Here is a 27,767-nt window from a genome sequence, read left to right as displayed (position 1 = left end):
TTTTTTTTTTTAAGTATTGATTAATAGTGGTGGCTAAAAGGGATGATTTGATGTGAAAGCTCTGTGGACCTTCTTTCTGCTCATTATTTTGTACTTAAGATCTCTATTACAAGCATTTTTTTTGATCCACAAATATTTATTAAAGTATCAGCATGATAGCAGTGTGAGCCATTGTGCCCTGTACTGTTGGGTGGGAAAGGTCTGCTCTGAGCTGTGGTTTTTGTCCTTGCAGAGTGGGCAGTAAATCTGGAGGTACGTGCTTGGCTTGAATGGAAAGCAGCCATCTGTAGCCAAAGCAGGAACATGATCAAAGTGGAATTTCACTACTTTTGTGATCAGGAACAAGATATAGTTGGGGAAAGCTTCAAGGAAGATGTGTTTGGGATTTATTTCATGGATAAAGTGAAACAAGGGGACATTCTTGGGGAGCAGAATAGGTTTTACATGGGGCGGTGGCAGGGCAGAGTTCAAGTGTGAATTTGGAATCGCATCAAGGAAATGAATGCTAGTGTAGCGATTGGGCATGAACAGGGCAGGCCTGAAGATGAAGGTGCAGTGGCTGATATTGAGGGGCAGACCACCCATAGCAGGCTCCTTCTTGGTTTTCTGTCCACAGTGAGAGGGAGAAAACCCAGAATCCTCTAAATTGGACTTCACTACCCGCCTTAATTCAAATCCATTTTCTAACTCTCTGAGTCATCAAATGTATTTATTCATTGACATTAAATGTGATTATGGCCAGACTCTGAGGGGTGCTATGGGGACCCCAAGAGATGGAGAGGACAAAGTGTCTGCCCTTAGACTGGGTGGAAAAAGTGGTAAGCGCTTAAGAAAATCAGTGGAGGAGCAGCGGCAGATGCCAAGTACTTAATGGCCAAGCACTGGATTGTAGTGGAGGCTCAGGTGGGCCAGAATCTCCAGGGGTTAGACAGGCCAGAGAGCTAGAACATGAGCTGAGTCCTGGACAATGGGACAGTGTAGGAGAAGGTATAGAACAGCAAAGAAAATAATTCTCTTCAAAATACAGAAGAGAAAAGCCCAGTTCAACACAGGGTTCTGGGGAGTGTCAGGCAGCGAGACGCCTGGTATAGGGGGCTCTGTGAGAGGTGGGCCAAAGCTTCCTCTCCCCTGGGCTGGGATGGGGAGCCATGACTGCAGCTGTCCAAGTGCTGGGGGAACAGATCTGAGCAGAAAGTAGGGGCGCCAGAGACTTCCCCCCTTACCACATGCGAAAGAACCCTGACATCTGACTCCGCCATCCGCCACTAGGTCTGTCTGCCACCAGCTCTTCAGTTTGGAGTTCAAAAGGGGTATCTTGAGAACAAAAAAAATAAAACTACATATAAGCATTTGGAATGCGGATGGGCTATTTTAGAGAGCGTAACATTCTGTCATAGTGGTACTTGTCTCCAGGAGTTTGATATATAATTGGAGAAAGACATATACAAGTTTCCGTAACAATGCAATGTTTAAATGGCAATTCAAGATAGCTAGAAAAGAAATATTATAAAAGAAGGGAAGTGAAGCTCATATTTGTTTAGCTCTCTGTTATGCCTAGCGTCTCCTTTTCAACAGAAGCACAAACATGTAAAGTGTCAGATTACACTTTATGTTCAAATGACAATCGGTTGACGGATCAAGGAATGTGAATTAAGACTGAACAGGTAGTTGGGTCAAAGTTAGAAATCTTTGAAAGAAAGACTTTGTTATCGGTTTGATTGTTCAGTTTATCACCATTGTCTCTAAGGGATTCTCTCATTTCCCTCCTCAACTTAGAAATGGCGTGATGGGGGACCAGGGTTTAGGGACCGATAATGCTGAGTATCTGAATATTGGTGGCATATCGTTCAAATAACATCTGGTGCCAAACAACTACCTCTGTGATTTCAACAAATCCTTCCACTTTAATTTCCTTATCTGTAAAATGGGCACATCCTGGGTTAAATCAGATAATAAATCTGGGTTAAATGAGAAATGTAAAGTTAAATCAGATGTCAAACTTGTGTAAATTTAAAGCGTACCAGATACATGTTAGAAGGATAATTTTCTTCACCTTGTGGATCTCTGCTACTCTATTTGAATAGGAAATATGGTCACCTTACTTCTTATAGCTCTGCCATATTTAACTCATTTTGGCACTGCGCTGCTTATATTATGTATTTTTTTCCTTGTAAGATGCTATGAAGAGAATTAGGAAGAGCAAATGAGAAAACTGATGCCCAGAGGGTTTAAGTGATTGTGGTAATTCAGATGGTAAATGGTTTTAGAATCAGGTTTGGAAAAGCAACTGTGAGATTTTGGTCAAAAGCCAGCATCACTTTATGTTTTAGATACACCATGATATATAAGTGAGAGCCTTTGGAATCGTAAATACCTGGCACTGGCAATGTTTACCCTTGAGTAAATCATTAATGTCTCTGGGCCTTAGATTCCATGTCTATGAAGTGAGGACAAGATCTTCAGCATCATAGGGCTGTGGTATGGATTGAATTGATAACTCCGGGAGAGGGCTCAGCACAAGTTATTGGTAATGTTTCCCTCCTCCTTTGCTAGGATGGGGCACATTTCTTGACGGCAACAAGGAACATAGGTAACAAGTAATGTGCCAAAGCCGTAAGTCAACCTGCAGACTTCAGGCCTGGTCCAGTCAGTGCTGGAGAGATGGTTCCCTGGGGAGCCAAGACCCAAGGCTCATGCTGTTGTGTTGTGTTACTGCTCCCAGAGGAGACACTATGTTTGCAGTTAGAACAGGAACTATCGGGTCATGGATGGCGTACCCAGTCTCAGGTCTCACAGGTTTGATCCATTTCTCTCCCTGTCGTTGAGATCCTTGATCCCAGAGGCTGATGCCATATCCTCAGTTTTGTGTTGGATTCAGCTAACCCAGCAGACTGAGCTGCAGAGCCAGCAGGATCTGATAAAGAGGTGGAAGGGACCAGCCCTGGCTTTGAAGGGTCTCTGGTTGTCAAGTTGAAGAGACAAAGCTCAGTACCTGGGAGTGTCAGAGCTGGAAGGGGCCAGAGGGCCTCTCCTTTGACAGATTAAGATGGGGAGACTCAAGGAGATAAAGGGACTTGCCTTTATCTCCAATTCCACCAGTTCCACTAGGCAAACAGGGAGTGGAAATCTGACTGAATCCAATATTTTTTTCTTCATGAGACAAACTGGGAATAACAAGAAAGCAATACTCAAACACTCCAGTTAGCAGGTACAAGTGAAACTAGTTGTCTGTGCTTCTCGTCATGTAGGGAGATTGGTCTCGGAGCCCTGTTCATCAGGGCACTACTTGGGATCTGTGACGAGATGGCAGCACTTAGCCAAATGCCAGCTTGGGTGACATAAACCATGGGAGTAAATCAAACTCAAAAACATTTGAACACTTACAAAGGTGATCCCAGTGTGTTCTTTCATAATCATTATCTCATTCAATCTTGAATTACTTCCCCAAACACCCTGGAGGTAGGATTATTACCCAATTTCCATGTGAGACTTGAACAGATTAAACATGTTTCCCATGAACACAATGACTAAGTAGGAAAGAGAGACTAAGTAATCTAAACCCATGCCATCCAAACAGGGCCACATCCATCCTTTTTTTTAAGGAAAAACATGGCTTTGGTACTTACTGTTGGATAGTGACTGTTAATGTTCTTTAGGCTCTGACCTGTGTAGAGACCCATTTAAGACACAGCCCCTTTTCCCATGGAGCTTCTGGTGTGGTAGAAGTGACAGAAAAGTAAATGAAATATTAAAACACAATTTGCCAAATGCTTTGATAGCAGAATGCCCAGGGAAGTGAGAGCACCTCCATCTGTGCATGTGTGTGTACATGTGTGCACACATGTGTATGTGAGGGGAAGGGGGGAAATGGGAAAATGGGAAGGTCCAGCCATATCTATGAAGGAAGTGAGACTGGACTCAATTCTTGCAAGATATCTTAGAGTTAACCAAGTGGAGAAAGGAAAATGGGCCGTCCAGCCAGAGCACAAACAGGGAATCATGTACAGTAATGCATATTAGTGAGGCTTGGGGGATCTGTGGCTCATGAGATGGTACTGGAGAAAATGGTGGGTGAAGGACTCAGGCAGTGCAGGGTGGAAGAGGTGAAGTATGGTCAGCAGTGTACCACACAGGTAGGTAGTGGAAAAACCACTGATTAGGAGCTTTGTTCTTTGCTGTAGATGGGTGATGTATTTACAGTGTCAGAGAACTGTGGTATAGAGCTGCCTTTTCCCTTGCTGATTGAGAGTCGGGTAAGAGTTGGGTCACTTGGTAAATTTACCATTGTTGATGGAGCATTTACTCTGGGTATTTCTGCAGCAGGAAGGAGTTCGAGATGGATCACTCAGAGTCAGAGGCACCTGAGTCAAATGGTGTCTGGCTGGCCTCTCATTCTACATTCACCAAATGAGTAACCTAGAGTGAGTCTTTATGCATCCGAAAGTGTGCCTGGGCCCTGGGAATTACCATAGTAAGAAACGTGGACACAAGTCTCACCCACCAAGGCTAATTGTCTAGTGGAGGAGGAAGAGTTTAAACCAAAAGTGGTGCAGGTATCTGAAGTTTCATGCTCCTAAGGCACTGAATGGAGAGTTCTGATCTGGTTTGTGAAACTTAGGGAAGAGACATTTGACCTCGGGCTGAATAATGAAGAGTTGTTAACTCTAAGGGGGCAGGAGGAGGATTTCAGAACCGTGCTTAGTCACATGAAAAGCCACTTGTGATTCCCTACCTAAATACCTTAGAAGATGTACAAAAGGGTGAATGATCAACCACCTTCAAAGCCACAGTTAGACAGTCTCATGCTAGAATCTGACAAGAGATTCTAACAATGAGCTTAGGTTGAAATTACAATTGCTTTTCTATCTGTAATCAGGTGGGATCAAACTCCATCCTTTGATATCATTTGACCTCACTGATCAGAGATTCATGTTTTCTGTCAACTAGAGAAATAGGCAGTCATCAGGTTTACTTCATTGAAAACTTTTTCATTGAGATAGAGTCTCGCTTTGTCACCACTGTGACAAAGCGTCATAGTGCCATGGCGTCATAGTGCACAGCAACCTCAGACTCTTGGGCTCAAGACAATCTCTTGCCTTAATCTCCCAAGTAGCTGGAACTACAGACAGCCACCAAAATGCCCAGCTATTTTTAGAGATGGGATCTCACTCTACCTCAGGCTGGTCTTGAACCTGTGAGTTCAGGGGATTGGCCCTCCTCTGCCTCTCAGAGTGTTAGGATTACAAGTGTGAGCCACCACACCACATCCTTCATGGACAACTTGTACAAAAATAGCTAAAGAGTTCCCCTCACATCACTGTACTTATTCACCAAGGTTATAGCTCTCATTAAACAAATAGGCAAGACTGGAGGGGATGGTTTGGGAGAAAGGGAAGTAGGGCATTGACTTGTAGGCAGATATGTTTCTTTGAGCAACTTAGAGTGGAGTTCCATGGAGTCTTTGTCATGGTCTAAATTGTAGAGTTTTACTGTTCCACTGTTTAGCTGTTTCAAGAAATTAACAGAAGAGACCCTTCTTAGTGCAGCAAGACAGGAGTAGATGGATGTCTACTGTCAGTGGCATTCTAGTAGATGCTTAATGTCCTTTTCTACATATTTGTTTAAGTCCTGATTTGTAAAATTGCTGTTTCTTAAGGTGCAAACACTCTTACTGTAGCTTATTTTCAAGGTACTAACTCAATGCCACTGAACGTAACCTTAGAAGAGATGCATTCAGTGGACTCTCATGAGCCTATAGGGACGGACTCCAGCACCCCTCTGTTCACTAGAAACTGAGATGATCCCTGATAACAGCAAAACCTCTAAGAGAGGTATTGGTTTGGCTTCCTGATGGCTGGAAGGTAGAGTCGCAAGCAGTCCAGTCCTTTTACTTTAGGCCTATGGTGCTCCTGTATGACTGTCTTCGAATCAGCGCATGAGTAAAGAAACAGAATCTAATGTGAGGGCTGAGAGGGAAAAAACACATAAAACCAGGTAAAAGGGAGAATATAATGAAAATTAGTTACTATAACAAAATAAGAATTTTAGAAAGCTGTCTGGCATCTTCAATAAAAAGTAGTATGCCCCAGAGGAACATGACATGAAGTGATAAGGAGGGAGTAGGGAGTATGCCCAGATGAAAAGCCATCAGAGTCAGCTGAAAGGAGGATGAATAAAGCAGAAAAGATTTCAGGGGCATCTAATGTGCAATTGTGAACTTAAAAATCCATAAGGCAAAAAGAACATGAAAAATAGAATCCAATTGGTAGTATGGAGGACAGTATGCTCTCCCACAAAGCAACATAAAGAAATAAAAACAATAATAGAGAAAGTGATAGAAATGGAGAACAGAGATGAACGTCCTAAATAAAGAATTTAATTTAAGAGAAACATAGAAAGAAACGAACATTATTTCATGGAATAAATTACCAAAGGAATAATTGAAGGGAATATTCCTGAGCTAGAAAGAACTTGCATCTACAGAACCGAAAGACTCTTGGAGTTCCAGGAAAATTATAAGGAAAGAGATCCACACTGCACTTACTTTGCCATTCATAAAATCCTAACATAATGAAAAAGAAAATCTTCAATTATAAAGGCATAAAGCAAGTTGCCTACAAAGGAAACAAAACCAGGCCTGCCTCCGTTTTCTTTTCAATTATTTAAATGTTAGAAAGCATTCTACAGAGTTTTCAGGCAAAGTTTAGGCCTGAGAATTATAAAGTCAGCCTGGTGTCTTTTGCATATAAGGGGGAAAGAGGCACTGGGCATTGTGGGAGTCTGCAGAGTCTGGAGACAAGGAGGACTGAGCATGGGGAGCTGGGAATGAGGCAGATCACCTTCTATATTTGTGCTAATTTGCCTTTTAGACCTGTCAGGCACTTGTGTTACTCATTTATTTATTTTTTAGTAAGAAGCATAGAGTTTTACTATTGAAAAATACATGTTAAAAAATATAAATAAAACTCATAACTTAATGAGGCAAGTTAGTAAGACATTGGTTTTCTTGTTTTTTTGTTTTTTTTGTTTGTTTGTTTTTTAAAATTTAGTTAATGAGACTCTGAGACTGAAAGGAGAGTTTCTAAGTGGCAGAATTAGGCCCCAGACTCACTTCTGAGGACTCCTGTTGAGTATGCTAAAGACTCTATTATTTCTGCCATATTGTGTCTTTGGAAAGTAACAGCCAGGATGACCCTGGCTGACAGGTGCCTGGTGCCCTGGGAGCAAAGCAGAAGAGGGAGGTGAATGATGCAGGGAAAACCAGCTTAAGATGATCTGGTCATTTAAGAATTCAACCAACCAGGCGGCACCTGTGGCTCAAGGAGTAGGGCGCCGGCCCCATATGCCGGAGGTCGTGGGTTCAAACCCAGCCCCGGCCAAAAACCGCCAAAAAAAAAAAAAAAAGAATTCAACCAACCAACCAACATTTCTTGAGTATTCATTATGGGCTGGGCCCTGTGCGAGGGGTTGGGATTGCATGGGTGAGTAAAATGCAACTGCGGACTATGGACTATTCTCAAGAGAATTGGAGTAGTACTGTAAGGGAGAAATACATTTCCATACTGACCAATAATGCCTATAGTCTAGGAACTTGATATAGTCTAGTCCATAAACCAGGCAAAGTCTAAGGTACTAGTTCTGTGATTCCAGCCCATCAGAACCACCTGGAAGGCTTGGTAAAAGCCAGAGTGCTGGTCCCCATCTGGGAGCCCTGATTCATTAAGTGGGGTTTGAGAATTTGCATTTCCCTAAGCTCCAGGAAAGGTAAGAGTTCCCCAGACAGCAAGTGGAGAATATATTTTGGACCAGGAGAAATTCATCCATCTTACAGACTTGGAGGGTGTGGGGAGGATGCACTCCCTGAGACTCATTTAGATATAGGCACATCTAACCAAGCAGAATTCCTTCCCTGGGCCACTCAGAGAAATAGCTCGGCAGGTCACACTGTTTGTTTTGGAGTGTCCCTATGGGTTTGTGCCTGCACAGGGTTAAATTAGGAAGTGTTGAGTATGGAAGAGACATTGGTCCTGCCCCATTCCTGGCTGATATAAAGGAGGCAGAATGGCTTGTCCAGCATCTGGCTGCCTGTAAGAGCAGAGCCTGGAGTAGACACTCAGTTTCTGAACTCTGTCTTGGTATTCTTTCTGACAACCTCTGCTTCCTCCAGGCCTGCTTATTTCCTAAGCACTTATTTCCTAAGCATGTTTGTCATTTTTATACCCTGCCGCCAACCGCCCCTGCCTGAGTCCTGCAGACAGCCATAGAAGGGTTAACTTTGGTTGGACTAGAGGCCTTAGCCAAGGACAGAGTGTCCATTGTGTGCCCGCCCCCTCAGGAGGAGTCACTGACTGCTGGAATGTGACAAGGCAAAACATTCTTACCTTGTCTTGGCTTCCCCAACTCTGAGTGCGTGAGTTCCCACCTGTGTTGGCCAGGACACGCTCGCTGTTGACTCCCCAACTCACCTAGAAAACGAACTGTGAGTTTGGGGTGGCAAGTAGGTGCTGGGGAGAAGGCCAAAGGAAGGAACACAGCCGCCTGTGCTTGTGTGCTGGCGAAGTAAACGGACAGGTGGACAGGTTAAGTTACTTTCTTCTTTGCTTCCAAAAGCTTTTTGAACTGTGTTTTTTCTAAGGTGAGGGGCACATGTGGACACAAGGGGATAGCTGAGGATCCTCAGGAGAGGCAGCAATTTGGCAGGGGCCGCCTGGGTGGGTGGAGCCGCAGTCAAAGTGGTTCGAACCACAAGATGTGGGCTAGCTGTCAGGGGCTAATTCATTTCATTCAGAGAGTACAAATCTTGAAATCCTGGAAGTGCCCGATTTGGCACTGGGTGTTGTGAGCATGATACGACTACAGTTGGTCTCAGCCTTTCTGATTTATTTTTCAATAGTGTTAGAAAAATAAGATTTATGTACTCAAAACAACCTGAAGACAATGCAAGACGGATGTTTAGCAGCAAGCCACACAGCTAGCTGCAACATCAGTCAGGACAGGCATGAGCGCCCTGGGCCAGTTTTACAAAATGTTGCAATGGGAAAGCGAAGGCTTGGGCATGACCTGGAAGTATGGGAAAGTTTGGGATCTCTTGGTTCAATCATTCATTCATTTCTTCGTGCAACACACTTTAGGAGACTACCAGGTGTACATCCGGCATTGCATGGTTAGACGTAGGAGACCTAAGAACAGATTCTGTTAAAAAAAATAATAATAATTCAGGAAGAACTCTATCTATGGGTGTTGGGTTGCTGTAGAGACTGGTTTGACTTGAGTAGAGAATGTAAGTTGATGGCAAGTAAGTCCTGATGCTGAACTCCTAAGGTGAGACCAGCATGGAAAGTCTGGAACCAATGCATTCCTAAAGATTGGGACAATAGGAACCTGCATTACTGTTTGATTGTAGTATTTATTATGACATACCCACATTGCCCTGCTTCAGGTTCTCAAGCTACAAGAGTCAAATTTCAGCTGAGCCATCCAAGGCCCCCTGCCTCCAATATCAGTTTCTCTTCCTACAACCCTCGCACCACATGCGGGAATTATCTTCCTAAAGCAAAGTTTTGATAGTGTCCCTTCCCCACTGACCTTCCTTAAATGGCTTCCCATTACCTGTGAGATAAAATCCAAACTCATTAGTGTGACATTCAGCAATGTCTGTGATCTGGCTGTTAACCTTTTATTTCCAGCTGTAACAGTTACCAGTTCCCATTTTCATGCCACTCTCCCGAGCCAAACAACTTTCTCTTCCTGAGCACAGCCTTGCACACTTCTACTGGGGTCAGTCCTCTCATGTTGTCCTCTCTGGTGGCCATATGTCTTTTCCACTCTACTTAGGAAGACCCGTTAAGATCAAAGCCATATCCTATGCTTTCCGTGAAGCCTTCCTATGGAGTTTGGTAGTGATCTAACTCCTCGCCCAAGTGGAAAATACTTTCTCTTCCTTTAGTTTTATTATAATACATGTAAAATTCTGCTTTGTTTTAGAGTTATTTCTGAAATCTCTCTTTAACAGTGTAACTTCCATAAGGAAAGACATTGTATTTTCAAAACCTTAGGGTCTTGACTTGAGGACAATTAGAAAAAAAAATTACTGAATCAAATTGTCATTTTTTTATGGTTCCCTTATTACTTGACTTTTAAGTTTTGGGACTTTGTCTTCTATGTCTAATTAGTTATTTATACTGTTAAATGTATGGAACTCTGAAATGAATCATTTTTTCAATGGAAGATATTTTCTTAATAATACCATCACTTTGTGTTCCTATCCGTGCATCTCAAGTTCAGATTTTATCTTCTTTTATTTCATCGCAGCATCTGCAGCATACATTTTCTTATCGTTGTTCTAAGGTCCAAATGGATTTAGTTTAGAAACTTCTTACATAGACTATGCCTCACCTTTTGTCCTTACCCAAGAATACTTTATAGGTACATATCAGAGTTTTGAAAGGTAACATGGGAGTTTCCTGCCATAGGGAACACATTTGAAACGTCACTGCCTTAAGGAGACATGGCTTGCTATTTGTGGCTTTTTGAAAATATTCTGGAGGTTTATTTTTATTTTTATTTTTTCCAGATTGATTAATGGCTTGCAATTTGTAAGGACCTAGGATAGAGCCGGAGAAAGCCTACTGGATTCTCTACTTGGCATGTTCTGAGCGTGCTGATATCTTCACCAGCTAGTGGTGGTGCCTGACACTAGCAGGCGAGACCTCAGTGAATGTTGACTTGAATGTAACTTTTTAAAAATTTTATTCATTTTTGCGCTGGTGAGCGGATCAGTCTAGATGAGACAAAGAATCTTATAAGTAAAAGAAACACCAACTGTCATCTGCACTAACTTCTTTCCCCCTCCCAGAGTGGGGACTCTGCGTGTTTTGTAGCATGGGTCACAGGCGGCTGTTCAGTTTATGCTCAGCGGCTTCAGCAAAGATGCTCGTGTGCTCACTGGGGCAGCTTCTCTCTCAGAGTAGCCGCATTCATTGGCTCTTCCCTGAAGTGGAAGCAGTTAGAAAGGTGACTTTCTGCAGGGCTGGTCTGGGCTTTCTGGGGAGCAGAGTCCGGTTGAAGGGGCTGCCTTCCTGGCTGGCTTCCTCACTGGGCATCAGCTAAGTGTGCCGAGTCTAGAGGAAGAAGAAACACACCCTGTGTGTAGTCTTCTAGTTCTTGGCTGTTCTGATCTGCGTTTATGTGCATTGTTGGGCATTTCCTGGTGGGCACATTTGCTGGCCAGTTCTTTAAATTGATGGGCTTGGAGGCAGAAACCTAAGACGTCCAATAATGTCTTCTGCTAGGAGTGTTCCGTAGCTCAGGAGGTTTGAGTCTGAGCTGACCTCCCACTTGAGGCTGGGAGGATGTTGTGTCTTGAGGTTCTGTGCAGACTTAGTGCTCTAGCTTTTCTTTTGAGAATGAGCATTTGGCCATTGAACGTTGGGCGTGTGAAATTGGGAATTCCGGGACATGGGGCAAAGAGGGGTGAAGGACAGTTTAGCTGATCCTATGGTGGCTCAGAGATGGCCTGACTGATTTTTTTCTTCTCATCTGTGAAGAAGGCAGAGATGATCCTGGGGGGGATTCCTGACACTTTTACAGGCCTGTAAAATTCTCCTTCTCTCCCTCTTTCTTTTCTGCTATTATGTAGACAAAATGCCACCTCATGTAAGAAGCCAGAACGCGATTTACAACTGTCCAGAGTGGCTATTTTTAGTTAAATAATTGATAACGATTACATATCGTTCTTTTGTGTCGACGGAAACGTTTGTTTAGTTTTGCATGAGCACAGTGCTAGAAGTGATTTCCTCCTGAGCTCTTTTGGTTTTCCCTTTTCAAGCCTTCACACCTCAACTTTGCATGGGTTTTTGAAAATTGAAGTCTTAGCATAATTGAAATAATGCGTAAGGAAAAAACGATCAAAAGAGAGTGGTTAAGAGGTCATCGAAATGTCCTTCCTCCAAATGGGTGGGGAGGGCCCCGCCAGGCAGCTTGGGGGCTGTGCTCAGCTTTGCAAGCTGTTCTTCACAGGTTAGAGGGAAGTGGTGCAAACAGCCAAATACAGTTCCCACAGACCAGAGCCCCAACAGTTCAGACTTCCCTTTCGTCATGGTTGGTTTTGCCAGTGACTCAGCCAGCTGCGGCTTTGGTATAAGAAACCTCTAGCTTGTTACTGGGCTGGAGGACTTGCCTCTCTTATCTTTATTCTTGGGCCCGCAGCCATAAAATTCAAAACAATCTGATAGGAAGGTGGGAATGCATGTGTTTTCTCCTCCGCTGCAGGAAAATCCAGTCTGGGAATATGTACATTCTGGTTGGATTTCTTTTCCTCAGTTTTTTTTTTTTTTTTCCTGATGTCATAGCTGAGTGGAAAGGGGCTTCTGAAACTTAGATTGAGTATCTTTGGGGGTCATCTTTCTTCCTACCATGGCTAATCCTCTCTCTGCTTCTCAGTTGCAGATCTGATCTCTTCTGAACACCTCATCGTGTCTCCATCCCTGGGACTCTGAATCCAGCCAGACCACTTCGTTGTTGGAATTTTGGTTGTCATCTCTTCTCACCTTTCCCTTTTCCCTTTCCCCACCCCCTTCCTGGGAACTCCTGAGGACTGTAGGATTGTCATGGAGTCCAGGGAAATCTTAAGCAGCTCCCGGCAAAGAGGGAGCGAGTCAGAATTCCTGCCTGTCTCCTCGGCCAAGCCCCCGGCTGCTCCTGGCTGTGCAGGAGAACCTTTGCTCCCTGCTTCGGGACCTGGGAAGGGGATCCCCGTGGGCGGAGAACGCATGGAGCCGGAGGAGGAGGATGAACTGGGCTCAGGACGGGATGTGGATTCCAACTCCAACGCAGACAGTGAGAAATGGGTGGCAGGAGATGGCCTGGAAGAGCAGGAGTTTTCTATCAAGGAGGCAAACTTCACGGAGGGAAGTCTGAAGCTGAAGATTCAGACCACCAAGCGGGCTAAGAAACCCCCGAAGAATCTGGAGAACTATATATGCCCACCCGAGATCAAGATCACGATTAAGCAGTCTGGGGACCAGAAGGTGTCCCGTGCTGGGAAAAATAGCAAAACGACCAAGGAGGAAGAACGAAGCCACTCCAAAAAGAAGGTAGGAAGCCCCATCCTAAAGATTTTTTATTCCTTCCTCTGTTTTTGACATTTTTATTCCCAACCTTTTAGCGTCTATTTTCATACTACAGTTGGCCCTTGAACAGTGTGTCCCTCCCTGAAAATTTGCATATAACCCTAGGCTATTTACATAAAAACTTCCTTCCTGTGTTACACACTGCAGTCTTCAAATAACGAAAGCTAGAACCTGGTTTCTTGTACCCTAACAAGAATGAATATTGAATTCATTGAATCAATGAATTCCCTAACAATGAATCCCTAACAATAAAAAGAAAAGAAAGGAAGAATTCTTTATTGATTAAAAAAAAGCTAGAAAAAAAGAATGTTCTTTGGAAAATCAGAGGAAGAGAAAAATTATATTTACTATTCATTAAGTGGAAGTGAATTGTCACCAAGGCCCTCATCCTCCTTATCGTCCTGTTGAGTTGGGGAGGAAGGGGAGGAAGAGAAGGGGGTGGTCCTGCTGTCTTAGGAATGGCAGAGGAGGAAAGAGGAGGAAAAACACACATGCACAAATGGGCCTGCACACTTGAAGCCCACATTGCTCACAGGTCAACTATAATTACTTACTTCTGAATTACTAGTCGCTTTGATGAAATATTGAGGGCTGGCCAGGCACCATGGCTCATGCCTATAATCCTTGTACTCTAAGAGGCCGAAGAGGGTGGATTACCCGAGCATAGGAGTTTGAGATCAGTCTGAGCAAGAAGGAGACCCTGTCTCCACTAAAAATAGAAAAATAAGCCCGGCCTATAGTCCCAGCTACTTGGGAGGGTGAGGCAAGAAGACTGCTTGAGCCCAAAAGTTTGAGGTTGTTATGAGCTGTGATGCCATGGCACTGTACCCAGGGTACAGAGTGAGACTCTGTCTCAAAAAAACTAAAAGAAGTTCTTACGACCTCTAGAAGAAACATCTCAGATATAATCTCAGTGTAATGTCAAGTTTATTATTATGTCTTCTAGCCACTTGGAAAAAAAAAAAACCAACAGCTTCTAGAATTGTAATTCTGAAGATTTCTTTGTAATTCTACAGATTTCCTGTTCATTGTATCGCAGCCCATTGGCTGGGTCAGTTAACCCTAAGTCAGGGTTTTTTTGTTTCTTTAATATTTGTGTCTTTTCTTATAGGAGTAGGATGTGGAAAAAATTTGGTCAATCAGACCAATCAAGAGTGGTTAAAACCTCCTTCTGGTTTCAGTCATTACTATTATACTGTAAACCTTCCTAAGATGAATCACTCCCCTAACTAAGGAAGCCCAGACTTTACAGTAGGTGGTAACTGAGGCTCTCACAATGCTGAGAGACCATCATTCTGAAAATCAATGAAGAACATTAGAACTGGAACTAGAGAAAGAAAAAAGGGGGGGGTCAGGTGATTGTCCCTAATCTTTGTCCAGCACAATATGGACTTTTAAGATTGATTTTTGAATGAACTTAGTTGGTTTTATTTTTCTCCTAAACATGAAATATGGATGTGCAAGGAGTCTAGAAAGGTGTTTGATGGTGTCAACTGGCTGTAAATGAATGGGTCTATGTTTGGTTTAATTTATTTTGTATCATAGGGAATTATAGTGACCGCCATTGCTGGGAGAGGTGTGACACTCTGCTGTGATAGCAGAAAACTGCCTTAATATAGAAAGTTTTTGTCTTCAAGAGTCTTTGGGGCTATGGATGTCTCTGAAAGAGGCCCTTTTGTTGACCGAGTTATAAGGTTCTAGGTTGTAGGTGTTAATCGGAGTCTTTGTCCTTCTCTCCCTGACATTTGATCATGTATTTGGGCTCTAGCCATGGTGGATTAGCTAAAAATGGCACAGAAGAATGACCCTCTTTTCTTTACAGCCCAGAGGTAATCCATAGCATTTTTGTTACCAGAGGTCTTTTTTTAGAGTTTCGGAGTAGTTATTTTCAATTAAACCACTGGGAATCATATTATTTCTTTAGTATAGGGCTTGTGTCCTTCCTCTTACTAGGTATTTTGACTGATTTATTGCATTTCAAATGCAAGAGTCGGCTAGAAGATACTTTTTAGGGCCAATAAATGTGTCCTGCTTTTAAAATTGAAAATCCTGCATCCAGAAACCTCCTCAGTTCCTGCTGAACCAGGACAGTTGGTCACGTTACTTCAACATTTTGGAACACAAAGGATCCTTTAGAAACTGGCTGGTTTTGCCAGAGCAGACCAGTTGCGCTTTCCTCTCCTCCCATTACAATTTTGTAGTAATTTCTAGGTTCTCTGTCCTAAATCAAAGATTATCTTAACGCATGTAAGAGAGTTGAGATTTTCTTTTTTATTATTAAATCATAGCTGTGTATATTAATGCCGTTATGGGGTACAATGTGCTAGTTTTATATATAATTTGAAATACTCTCATCAAACTGGATAACATAGCCTTCACCACATTTTCTTAGTTATTGTGTTAAGACATTTATTTTTGCAAGAAAATGCAGTAGTCTGAAATCAGGCTCTATTTGGAAAGCGAGGCATTGCTTTGGAGTTGAGTCTTTAGTTTTGAAAATGAGTATCTGTCTCCAGCCATTGTGATGGCCATTTCTTTGTGTGTTGTATTTTTCTGTGAGTGTGTTGTCTTGAAAACTGTGGTTACTGTTTCCCCTCCATCCCAATCACTCCCAGGATTTAAGTAGCAGCCCACAGTTTTGGGTGTGCAGATCCAAATTCCCTGTCCTAAAAAGAGAATACATTGTCCTGATTAGGTACCACTTTTCCTAAAGACACAGATTGTTCCCAAATATAGCCTTCTGCCCATTGGAATTCACAGAATAATGCTTTTGAAGTTGTACCAGTGGGGATGATTCAAAGCTAAAGTGCGCAATAGACCTCAGTTCTCATATCTGGAATTTTCAGCTGATCACATACTCATCTAGAAATCTGTATGCTCTTTATGGACTTTGTTTAAAAGACATGAAATTGCTTATTCTATTATGTGATTTACCAAGTAAGTGTTTCTATGCCTCAGCAATTAGAGGGGACAGAGGGAAGGAAAAGGGCTAAAACTCATGCACCGGGCTCTTTTATGAAGATGCTGTGATGGTGTAGGTGATGACACTTACAATGCTTTCTAATTGTTAGGCACTTGCTTCTCCATCCTCCCTACATTTATTTACACCAAGCACTCATTTCCAGAAATGACTGTACAAAGTTATGATCACCAAGACACAATATACTTGATACATCATAGGAATGCTTTCTGATCTCAATGGCATTAGAATGCTGACTTTATTACCCTTCCATTTTCTGCTGTTTGGAACCAGAAAGCAAACAAAAGTCGAAGTGCAGGTTGAGAGGTGGAAACTTTGCCTACCATTTGTATGGACAAATTCAGTGGCCTGAACTTTAGGAATTTACTTACTTGTATGAGTGAAAGTTGATGATCAGTAATTTGGAATAGGGAAAGGATCGAGATGGCATTTTGTAAACCACAGACCAGCATCAAAACCCCAAAGTCAAGTAAATCCTCTGGATCTTTTTTATGAGATGTACCACTGTTCACAGAAGTGAACGTGGAGTGGTCCCAGGGTTCCAGGTCATGGTCAGAGCTAGTAGGGAAGAATTATGTGAGTGTACGTGCTGACTTTGAAGGGAGTTGGTGGACTATAGCCTGTGGGTCAAATCCAGCCCCTTGCTTCTGTTTGTACAGCCTCCAAGCAAAGATTGGTTTTTATATTTGTAAAAGATCAAAAGAAAATGAAAAGAAGAATAATACTTTGTAACACATGAAATTCAAATTTCAGGGCCCATAAATAAAGTTTTATTGGAACAGAGCCAAGTCCATTTGTTTACATTTTGTCTCTGGTATTGTAAAAGCAGAGTTGAGCATTTGTGATGGAGAGCCTATGGCTCCTGAAGCTTAAACCATTTACTCTCTGGCCCTTGCCAAAAAATGTTAATTGGCTCCCACTTAGGGAAAGGACATAGAGTTTCAAAATAACAAGAGTTTTGTTTTATTTTGTTTTGTTTTTAATAATTCAATCTCTAAGTTTGGAGGCTGGGGGAAATTAGGTGATAAATTGTGTGTGTGTGTTTAAGCGAACCTATTAATTTTGTTTAAGTCATTGCTTGACAGCCTTAGGCAAAGACAACTTATATTGCATCTCAAATGAATTTTTTTCCCATTGGTTTTTGTAAAAAGAGAGCTCCAAGTGATAATGGTAGCATGCCTCACATGTCACAGGCTCATTCTCTGGTGGGTTACATGGGTTACATGGTCTCTGGTTCAACATGGCTTAGTGCTTTGGGTGAAGGGAGTATGTCCAGCATCCTCAGGGCTCCTTTCCAAATTTCAAGCCTAGAATTAACTCTCCAAATTGGAGAGACATTATAGATTAGTGGTTCTCAACCTTCCTAATGCCGTGGCCCTTTAATATAGTTCCTGTGGGTCGTGATCCACAGGTTGAGAACCGCTGTTTTAGATGGTCAGGGAACATGGCCACTTAAGTGATAGGATGCGAAAATACCACCTTACTGGCTAAAGGATGCAGGGATTCCTCTGATAAGGGGATAAATCTCCTCTCTTACATGTGAAACTAGGGTGGGAATTGAGATGCTATTTGGGGAAAGGTTAATGATGAGTGAATTTACATGGGATGTGAAAACAGCATTTAGTAGGAAGTAGAGGCCTAGGTGAGACTTCAGACCATGCTTTCAGGCCTCAAAACTCTTTTTGGGATAGGTTGCGCTTTGCAGGTAGACTCCACACATGTAGCTGTTCTTCATCACGGGGCCAGCACTGTTGTGTCTCTAGCTTACTCAGGTAAGTGCCATATTGACTCCTGCTTCCTCTCGTTCCCTTCTGGGTCACTCTGTAAAATCAATAGAAAGCATGGTGATAAGTCTCAAGAAACACGTTCAGATACAAAACCTGAGCATGAAAAGTTCCGGCAGTGGCAGGGTTTTGAAGAGGCTTCCATCTGGGCAGAACTCAGCAGCTGTTTTTGTGGAAGACCTCGGGAGTCAGGGCACCCTTCCAGGTTCAAGAGCAGGCGAAGGATGTGGGAGTTCCAGACAGACTCCACGTAGTGGTAGGGATGGAGATGTGGTGTGATGGTCTGATACCAAGTAGCTTTGTGAATCTGGCTCTGGAGCCCCAGTTTCCTCATCTGCCAAATAGAGAGGATGATGATTTCTACCTAATATATATAACTCAGTAGAAGACTTCAGAAAAATGTGGATCCTTTACAGAACACACATCATAGTAATAGTTCTGATTTATTGAGCTATACAGCAGACCTCTACTGGCTGTTTTACATGTACTTACCTTCTGTATTAGCCCTTGTAACAATCCTGCCAGGCAGGTATTACTTATTTATAGGAAACTGAGGCTCAGATTGCTTCAAAGGAGCAGGAGTGGAAGGGGCAAGGTTTTCCTTCGAAGTCAATTCTGTGAGGCCCTGAGCTAATGTCCTATTCCAGTCCCAAAGTTATTGCACTCCATAAATGGGAAGGACTGCTGGAAGGGAAGGATCACTGGGGCATTTCTTCCACACCTTCCCATATTAGCTAGGGTGACAGGATCATACTCTGACACATTTTCCTTATTTTCCTTCATTCCACGTGTTGCAGGTTTCTGAGAGAGCTTTCAAAGCCACATGAGTCAAAGCTCTAATTTTTTGTACTTCGTTGTACTTAAAAATTTCATTTGCTTTCAACAAAAACACCACATCTATTTCATTTCTTTGGACTTAATTTTCCTTCCTCCCTTGCACTGTTAGGAGATCCTATTTCCTCCAGTAGCAAGGATGTCAACCTTATATCCATCGGGTGCCTGCCCTGGTCCCGGAAACCTGATCTGGATTGGTTGGCAGCCCTACCTGGGCCATCGTCACACGTGTGTGGAAAGACTCTGGTGTTCTGTTCTGAACACTCACAGCCCACTCTTGGGAAGCCTATTAAGTCATGCATTTATTTCCTCCTTCCTCAACAGCACCTTCCTGGTGCCAAACACACAAAGTATGGATAAGAAAAAAGGTTTTTCTAGGTGTTGTTGATGGAGAGCGAGGTTGGCATCAGATTGCAGACAGTAATGAATATTAAATAAAAAATGGGTTTGGATTTAATTCTGTAAGTAACAGTAGTGCTTAGCAGGCTTTGACTCGGGGAGAGGGGATGCGTGGGGGTCTGGGGAGCTTGGTGAATGTGTTGTTGTGCAGAGGACTTAAGTAGGAAAGAGGAAAGGGGTGACACAATTGTCAGTGAGCAGAGGGTGCAAGAGGGTCTCCATTTTTCCTGCAGAGTGCTGAGGGGTGCATCTCTCTCAACCCTTGATGGTTACGGCAATTGTGTGTACCAGGTAGGCGAGGAAGGAGGCATGGAGAGGAGGGTGCTGGGAAAGGGCTAAGTGGGGGGCGTGATTTGCCAAAGGCTTAGAATTCCTGATCTCTGACCGCTGCACCCAGAATTCTCTCCTCCTTCACCCTGTGGGTGGTCCTGAGTGTCCATCCTTCTGAGTGTCCATCAGAGGGCCTTCCGCACTCTTCATGGTCCAGGTGTCCCTCCCTCCCCCTCCTAGCACTTTCTCTGGTCACTCCCACGTATATTGCTTATTGTGAGGCTTTGGCCTGGCTTCCTCTGGGGGTGGGAATGTGGTGTTTTGGACTCCTGAAGTATGAAATTCTTCCTCCATAGCTCCCTCATGCTGACCTGGAGAACAGGTCTCACCAGCATTACTTTATAAGAGGTCGTATGTTCCTTCCTGTTTACTTTTATTTTTTATCTCTGGAGATTTAAGGGAAAAAAAATGATTTTTAAGCACTACATTCCTGTTTGTTCATCAGAGTGCCTGGAAATGTTGTTTCCTGATGGTTTCTCTCTGATTATGTTACAGCATGGGGGTGGGGATGACCTTTCCTGTGGGGCAGCAGGGACCATCAGATATGTGGAACAGAAAGTGTGAGGGCAAGAACCTTGGCCTTGGACATGGGAGCCCTGGGCCCCAGCTCTGCCTCTCTTATGAATGAAAACGTTTGGAAAGCATGCTTTACCTTCTTGCTGTTCAGTTTCTTCCGGAAAAGAAAGAAAGACGAAAGGAAGGCGAGAGGGAGGGGAAAAAAAGAAAAGGAAAGAAAGAGAAGGGTAATGGGAAAGAAAGGACAGCTTTTTACTGCCGAAGCCTTATTTCTGTGCTAAAACCTAGAAACTTTAAGAGCCCGCTGTTTATTCAATGGGGCAAGTCTTTCTCTTTAAAAATACTAAGTACTATAAACAGATATTTGATCTTTCTTTGGACCCACTGTCCTGTCATCAAAATGTTTCCTTTTGGCCCCAAATGTCAAAAGACCTAAAATCGTGGGGGCAAGTGTCAGAGCTGGGCTTAAAAAGTGATGACATTCACCAAACTTGAGTTCCATGAGGATATTCTGGGAATATTTGGTTCTCCTCCCCACCCTGCTTTGTATTTTTCTTTTGTTTTCTTTCTGTGTCTGGGATTCTCTTATTTTCTTTCTGTGTCTTGTCTGGGGTTCTCTGGGGGGTTTAAAGGATCGAGCTCTCTGTTTCCTTTTGGTTTTGGCATCCCCTTGGTGGTCTGTTTCTCTTTGGACTTTCCTAAGGAAGGTTCTTTGGTGAACTCTATGCCATTGAAGATCAATGTGGCAGAGTATGCAACAGAAAACCGTGTTCTGTTCAGATGGAGAGTGAGTCATTCTCCGAAGCGTGGCCAGCATGCTCTCTGGGTGCCACTCTGGGTGGAGAATGCAGGATGTGTTAGAAGGATCCTTCCTCTGGGACTGGATTAGAACTCAGATTCCCATTCCAGGCTCTGCACTAGACCTGCTTGCACTCTTCACCCTCCGGCAGTGTGACGATCAGACAGGAGCAGTGCCTCCTTGTCTACGTCACTGTGAGGATGAACGTGCCAGTCGGGCACTGAGGCAGTGCTTTGCTCAGTGGGCCTTGCTGTCTTTCCTGTTTGGTGCCCCTCCTTCCCTCTCTGACCACCTCCAGTAACTTCCTCAGTTCAGGCACACGGTGACCCGCAGTGGTGCTGGGTCCAGGAGGCCTGGGCTGTTTTAGCCGGGGCGCAGCACCAGCGTCTGATTACTGATGGCTGCACAGACATGTACCAGCATATTGCTAATGCGCTTTTTTTTTTTCCTGTGAGAGTGGTGGTGCGGGGATTGCTATAGGGATTTATTTAGAGATGGTTCAAAGGTCTTTTATCTCTGTGGTCATTTATCTGCCAAACCAGGATTACTGCTGAGCACAAAGGATGACTCAAAAAGAAAGTTTTAAAGCGGTGTCAAAAGAACCAGCAAGGGCGGTTCAGCTGGTGGCTGCCAAGCTTCCAGCATTTGCAAAGTTGGGCGCTCATCCCTGTGGTCAGTGCAATTTTACATCCTCAAAAAGTTCTCTCGTTGCTACCTTTCTAGATAGTCCTCAGTTATATTTCCTTTTTTATTCTTTGTAAAAGGCAAGAGAAACAATCCCTTCTGGCCTTTCCCCACCTCGTCCTTTTGACTATTCTGATTTTTGCAACTTTAAGTGAGAAACATCTCTCTTTGCAAGTACAACAAGGCAGAGCATCCCAGGACACTCCCACCTGCCTTGCTTATTAGGCACGAGTGCTTTGGTTAGGAAGCCACTGGGACCAGTTGAGGGACAGCCATGGTGGAGAACATGGGGACATGGCAGGGAGGACCTCAGAGCCTGGACTGGAGGGCTCAGTTCAAGTTTCTGACAACATTAAATATAAAAATAGCACCAGGCCTGGAAACCATACATCGTAGGAGGTTTCATTTATTCACAATAAACTAAAAATTCGTGTAATAATTTGCACATGCCCAGACTGCTTTGGGGAATGGCTGTCAGTTCTGTGGTCCTTAGGGTGATTTAGCTCCAAAGGTTGACATTAAGGCTCTAGGCAGTCATCCCCAGTGGAGGAGGAGTCAGTGGGCCAGAGGACGAGGATTCCAGAGGGGAAGGCAGCAGTTCAGTAGGGCCAGTCCTCCAGGACACATGGAGACAGACTCAGCACGCAAAAAGCACCTGCATTGACACGTAGTCACCCTGTGTCATATCAAGTGGACACAGAGTCTGAATTATGTGCTGTGAAGTAGTGAGCCCTCCGGTGCCAAAGGCATGCAGGCTGAGGCTGTCTTCTGACTGTATTGAGCAGGAATGACCACAACCCTGCGTTGCAGGGGGTCTGGGCTGCATGACCTCTAAGGCACTTTCCCACTCTCCAGTGTCTCTCTGAAAGCAAGCGCCTCGCTGTATCTCTGGAGTGTGCATTTCTCTCTGAAGTCCTGGGTTGTTGTTTTCTTTCTCTGCCTGCCCCTCCCTCTTGGGGCCAACTTCCCTCACCTCCCCATCAGCCTGTGACCTCACCAGGGGAAACAATGGAGGCCTTTATTTACTCTGAGAAGTCCAAGCAGTTCCCACCTTGGTAGCCGGCCTGTGAGGCCGTTTGATAATCATCTTTAGTATCAAGTACAGTTTGCTCTGGTGTATTTCTAGATCTTGTTTATGGTGGTATTGTTCCCTAGATGGTCTTCTTGGCCTCCCACAAGTTTCTAGCCAGTTTTGCAGGTGAGGGGTGGACAGAACGTCCTCTAAGGGGGTAGAGAGTAGCCCACTAAGCTTTGCCAACAAGAAATGCCCCTGACCAGGTGTGTGGGCAGCATTTTATGGCAGGCCAGTGGGTGCATTGGCTTAGTGTTGTGAATGAGAAACCAGCTCAGGAATTTCAGTATTTTTGGACCCAGACTCTAATACAGAAGACGCATAGACCAATTTGCAGCATTTCCCTTTTGTGGCGGCTCATGGGTGTAGCTGACAAGGGGCCTCCCTTTGGTGGGACTCTCTGAGATTTCTCCATCTTTTGGGGAGCGTGCCTCGTCCGTGCTTTATCAGGTTCCTGAACTATTCCAGGTCAGCATCTTGTCCCGCACTCTGAGTCTTGCTGGCTCAGAGAACATCAGGACTGGGAGATCCAGAAATCATCTGAGAAGGAGGAGTGGAATCCATGGAGGACACAGGGGAGAGTCAGGCCCCAGGTCAGTGGGTGGGAAAGAGCTGAAAAACAGAAGCTCCAGGGCAAAGGGAAGGAATAGGTCCAGGATGGGGTGACACTTCCAGAATCTAGGAGATGAGTGAAAGAGAGAAGAGCCTCTGAGTGTTTTCTCTTTCAGCGTCCCTCTCAGACAAACAAAATACACCTTTCCAAACCCCGAAGGCATAGTTATTTGGCTGCCTCGCGAAGGCCTTCAGGGAAGGGACTTGCCACCACTTGGGGCAGCTCTTGTTTTAGAAAGCTTTTTCTTATATTGCCCTAAGTCATCTCTTTTTAAACCAAAATATTTCCAGTTCTTGAAGTGTTCCTTGGATTTCATGGTTTCCTAATGCCAAACCACCATGTTTGCTATACTAGGAATGCTAGTTTGTCAGTGTCCCTTCTAGAAGGTAAAGGTGAGGAGCACTCACAGAGTATAATACTGGGAGGTGGTCTATCCTGGCAGAGTGCCAAGGAACTGTAACCTCCTCTGCTCCAGACATAGCACCTCTATTAACACAACCCTGGGCTGGACCAGATTTCAAGCAGCTTTGTCATTGTTGACATATACTGAACTCAAGGTCAAGGAAACCCTCTAAATTAATATTTCCTTGTACTACCTTTGCTAGTTTAGGCCTTGTACTACCTTTGCTAGTTTACGCCATCACCTCTTACGTTCAGTAGATTGGGCCAAAATTCAGGTACCTGCATTATTCTTATCACCTCTTTGTGCACAGTTCTAGGCAGAGATGTGAATCAAATGTTAGGAAGATAGTCTGGTTTGGGTCTGGGGACTACACAGAAAGCACAGCAACTAGACATCTTTGAAATGTAAGTGCCCTTCTTGATCAGAATTCTTTTCTCCAGGGCCAGGTGGTGTGAGGTGGCTCATGCCTGTAATCCTAGGGCTCTGGGAGGCCAAAGTGGGCAGATTGCTTGAGCTCACAGGTTTGAGACTAGCCTGAGCAAGAATGAGATCTTGTTTCTAAAAAAATAGATGGGTGTTGTGGTGGGCTCCTGTAGCACCAGCTACTCAGGAGGCTGAGGCAAAGGATTGCTCAAGCCCAAGAGTTTGAGGATGCTGTGAGCTATGATGCCATGGTACTCTACTGAGGGTGACCAAGTGAGACATCACTACATGGCTATCTGCTGTCTCTGAACCTGGCTTCTCATTTATAGAATGGCTTCCTTTATCTAAATGAAAGTGCCGTAACATGTGTCTTGTCAAAGGGAAGGCATTTTCTTCTTGATGTTTGTGGAAGCTCTCTGAGAACAGGAGTTAGTCTTGTAATGTAATATTCTTTAGGTTCTTTTCCCAGCCTAGGTGTTAAGAGGTTCTCTCATGAGCCCTCTGTCAGTGAACATTTGTGTGGAAAGCACTCTTCTCCATGCAGAGGACTTCTACCTGGTCGGCCCTGTGCATTTTGCAATGGTCTCTTAGAGACATCTGACATCTCCCCTTTTTGATGCTCCTATCAAAATATTATATACTAGAGGCTTGGCCTATAGCTCAGCGGTTATGGTGCTGGCCACATACACTTAGGCTAGTGGGCTCAAACCCAGCCCGGGCCTGCCAAACAGCAATGACACCTACAACCAAAAAATAGATGGGCGTTGCAGAGGGCACCTATAGTCCCAGCTACTTGGGAGGCAGAGGCAAGAGAATCACTTAAGCCCAAGAGTTTGAGGTGGCTGTGAGCTGTGACGCTATGGCACTCTATGGAGGGCAACATAGTGAGACTCTGTATCAAAAAATATATATATATATACTAGAGTAGAGCTGAGGCATCTCAGTCTACAGGTATCTCCAGAGTTGTGTGGGGTGCTCAGCCTGAAGGTGTAGAAAGATCTTGTTAAGAATTGATCTCAGGACATTGTGGGGAAAGCTCAGGGCAATGGAATTAACTGTCAAAGTACATGTTCTAGGTAGTGCATGGTGTGGAAAACGGACAGTGACCATGACATCTGCCAGCACCTTTACAAAGTGGACTCACACCCTCCCCGCAGCTGCCCCTTTCTGGTTTGCTCTTCAGATAAGTCAGTGAAGTCACTGTTATTCATCCGTGTTTTATAGATGGGGAGAGAACTATGAGGGTTTAAAAATGGCTCACCCAAGATTATAGCTACTTGGGGTGGGAGGGGTGTTGGGACTTAAACCCCATATCTCCTGGTTTCCAATAGCTTGGAAAGATTCCACCCTAATTTGTCCTATGGGGCCATCCTTAGTAGAAAAGTTGAGTCCCTGGTAGCTCACCTGACTATTTCTGCTGCTTGCCCCTGGCTGTGGGTGAACCCGGCACTGCAGCTTCATCCTGAGACCCAGAGTTCCTTTCCTGACTGCCCACAGCTATCTTCCTGCGGGGAGATACTTGGTGGGCCACAGCACAGGGAGGCTACTACCAAGTGATGGGCTGGCAGTGCCGCACAGGCTGCTGGATAACAGGCCCAGTGTGACTTAATCTCAGAGTTATCTACAGGGTGTTCTGAAGTGTCCAAGTTCAGACTGAAAATGTGGAGTTCCACCAAGGGCCCCCAATACAAGATCCCACAAGCACCTCCTTCTGGGGCGGGGGCATGGCTACCACAAGCCAGGGGTTCTTGGTCTGAGTCTCTGTTCTGCCTTTCACAAGTCAATCTGTGTTTGGTGGCATTTAACTGGGGATTAATAACGTCACTCTTCCTTCCACATTATTCTGAAGATAATCCGAGTGAGTGGCTGCTAAGTGGTTCTGAAATGTTAGCGGTGCATGGAAATGGGGGGGTGCTCTTCTGGAGAACTGCCCTGGAGTAGATTTCGAACAAACTATCGTCTCTGGTTAAACTTTTCCTTCACTTCCTTTAGTATCCCCACGTTCCCTGGCCTTTCCCTTCCTCGTAATGAAGCCCCTAGAAGTGGCTGTGACGGACAACAGCTGCAGGTTGGAGTGGTCAGCAGATCCCCGCCACATGGCGCAATTGCCCTTTGTGAAATTCTGGGGTGAGAGGTCAGCCCTCTTTGCCCATCTTTGTCATTTCTCAGTCAGCTGTATCCTGGTGGCAGTTGTGTTATCCCGGCATCCTTCCCCTACCCCCACCTTCCCCCTCCAACCCCCTTCTGCTGGAGCCCAGGAAAAAACCATCTGCTGAGTTGGCTTTCAGAAGATTTTTTTTTTTTTAAATACCAATTTCCCTTTGTTCCGAGGCAACCTCCAATCAGGGCTGGTGTCTGCCGGGTTTGGCGAGAGGCTGGTATTGTGTTTCACGCTCCCGGAGGAAAGGTTGTCCTCTTGCTTTTCTTTTTGATTCGATTCCCTGCCATTCTGTAGGAGAGTCAGAGGTTGCAGCTGCTGCTGTCAGCTGTAAATGGGGGACCCCCTTGTTTAAGAACCTACATGTTAATCCCTTGGCAGGGGGAGGAAAAAAAAACACAAAACAAAACAGGGGAAAAAAATTGAAACCATACTAACAAAAGTCTTTCTGTTCCCATCCCGTCCCATAACTCACACCAAGATGCTACTGGTTGCTTAAGGGCAGGCCTGGCTGTCCTTGAAGCTTTTCTTGAAGTGTCTTTGGTGTTCAGCCCCTTGTGTTTTCTTATTCCCTTCTGAGGAATGTGAACTGTGCCTCAGAAACATAGAAGAGTCATCTTTTTGTGGCAAGCCTGAGTCACAGCTAATTGTCTGTGCAGGTTACTTTTCTGGACATAACAGTGGCCACCACTTTGATACTCACTGCAACTGAGAACTCTACCAGTGACGCCCATTGTCTACCAAGTCTTCCCCAGGACAACAATGGAGATGTCATTGTCCCCTTTTCACAGATGGATCAAATGAGGCAGAGAGACCTCTAGGAAACCCCCTGGAGTTGTCTGAGGCAGCCAAGAGGCAGTGATCCCAATGCAGGTTCTCTTGGCTCCCAGACAGCTACTCTAGCTCCTCACACAGTTCTCAGGTGGCTGAACCTGAGGTGGGAACTACACCCCCTCCCCTCTGACCCTAACTTCCAGAAAACATGCAGTGACATAATTTCTCAATGTTCCCATTTCTCTGCCTATAAAAGGGGACCACAAGGGTTAGATGCCAAGGAAACCAGAGAGACAGTTTGGTCAAGTCTTGTGAAAGCTTTATAAAGCCTTCTACCCCTGCAGCTTGTGCTTTGGTGCCCCGTTTCCATCATGTCCTACAAAATCAGTAAAGCTTATCCTGGCACAGTTGGGAGATGCTGGGCCCAGTCCTGCCCTGCACCGTTGCGGGCAGAGCACTCTGCTGGCCTCCGGGCCTGAATTCTGCCCTCGCTGACCACCCTTTGCCTCTGCTCTGGGGCCTTTGTGAGGGGGTGGCCCTTTGCACACAGAAAGACACACTTTACTCCCTTAGGGTGATAACAGGAGGGGGTGGGGGAAGGATTGTGCTCACACGATGAGTTCCCTAAAATTAGTGAAAGTCCATAAAATCCATAAAGCTGTTCTTTTTTTTGATAATAAAATGATGTTTTTACTTTTAAAATGTTTTTAGAGATAGGGTCTTACTGTGTCGCCCAGGCAGGAGTGCCTTGGTGAGGTAACAGGTCACAGCAACCTCTAACTCCTGGGGTCAGCTACTCCTGCTTTAGCTTCCTGAGTAGCTGGGATTATAGGCATGCACCACCACACCCAGGGAATTTTTTTTTTTT

The 27,767-nt window shown here is 44.5% G+C and overlaps 1 protein-coding gene across 1 annotated transcript in view; it reads left to right on the top strand.

The window, feature by feature from the left end:
• The window catches only part of SETBP1 (SET binding protein 1), a 360,576-nt gene that overhangs the window by 7,976 nt on the left and 324,833 nt on the right, over positions 1–27,767 (top strand). Inside the window, 1 exon segment of the mRNA XM_023510262.1 lies at positions 12,442–13,094. Within this exon segment, the coding sequence (XP_023366030.1) occupies positions 12,609–13,094 (486 nt within the window). The 5' untranslated portion in view covers positions 12,442–12,608.

Source organism: Otolemur garnettii, unplaced genomic scaffold (genome assembly GCF_000181295.1).
Source record: "Otolemur garnettii isolate 467f Iridium unplaced genomic scaffold, OtoGar3 scaffold00012, whole genome shotgun sequence".
Taxonomy (NCBI): domain Eukaryota; kingdom Metazoa; phylum Chordata; class Mammalia; order Primates; family Galagidae; genus Otolemur; species Otolemur garnettii.
Note: the sequence above shows the minus strand (reverse complement) of the source record. Positions and strands in the feature narration are given on the sequence as shown.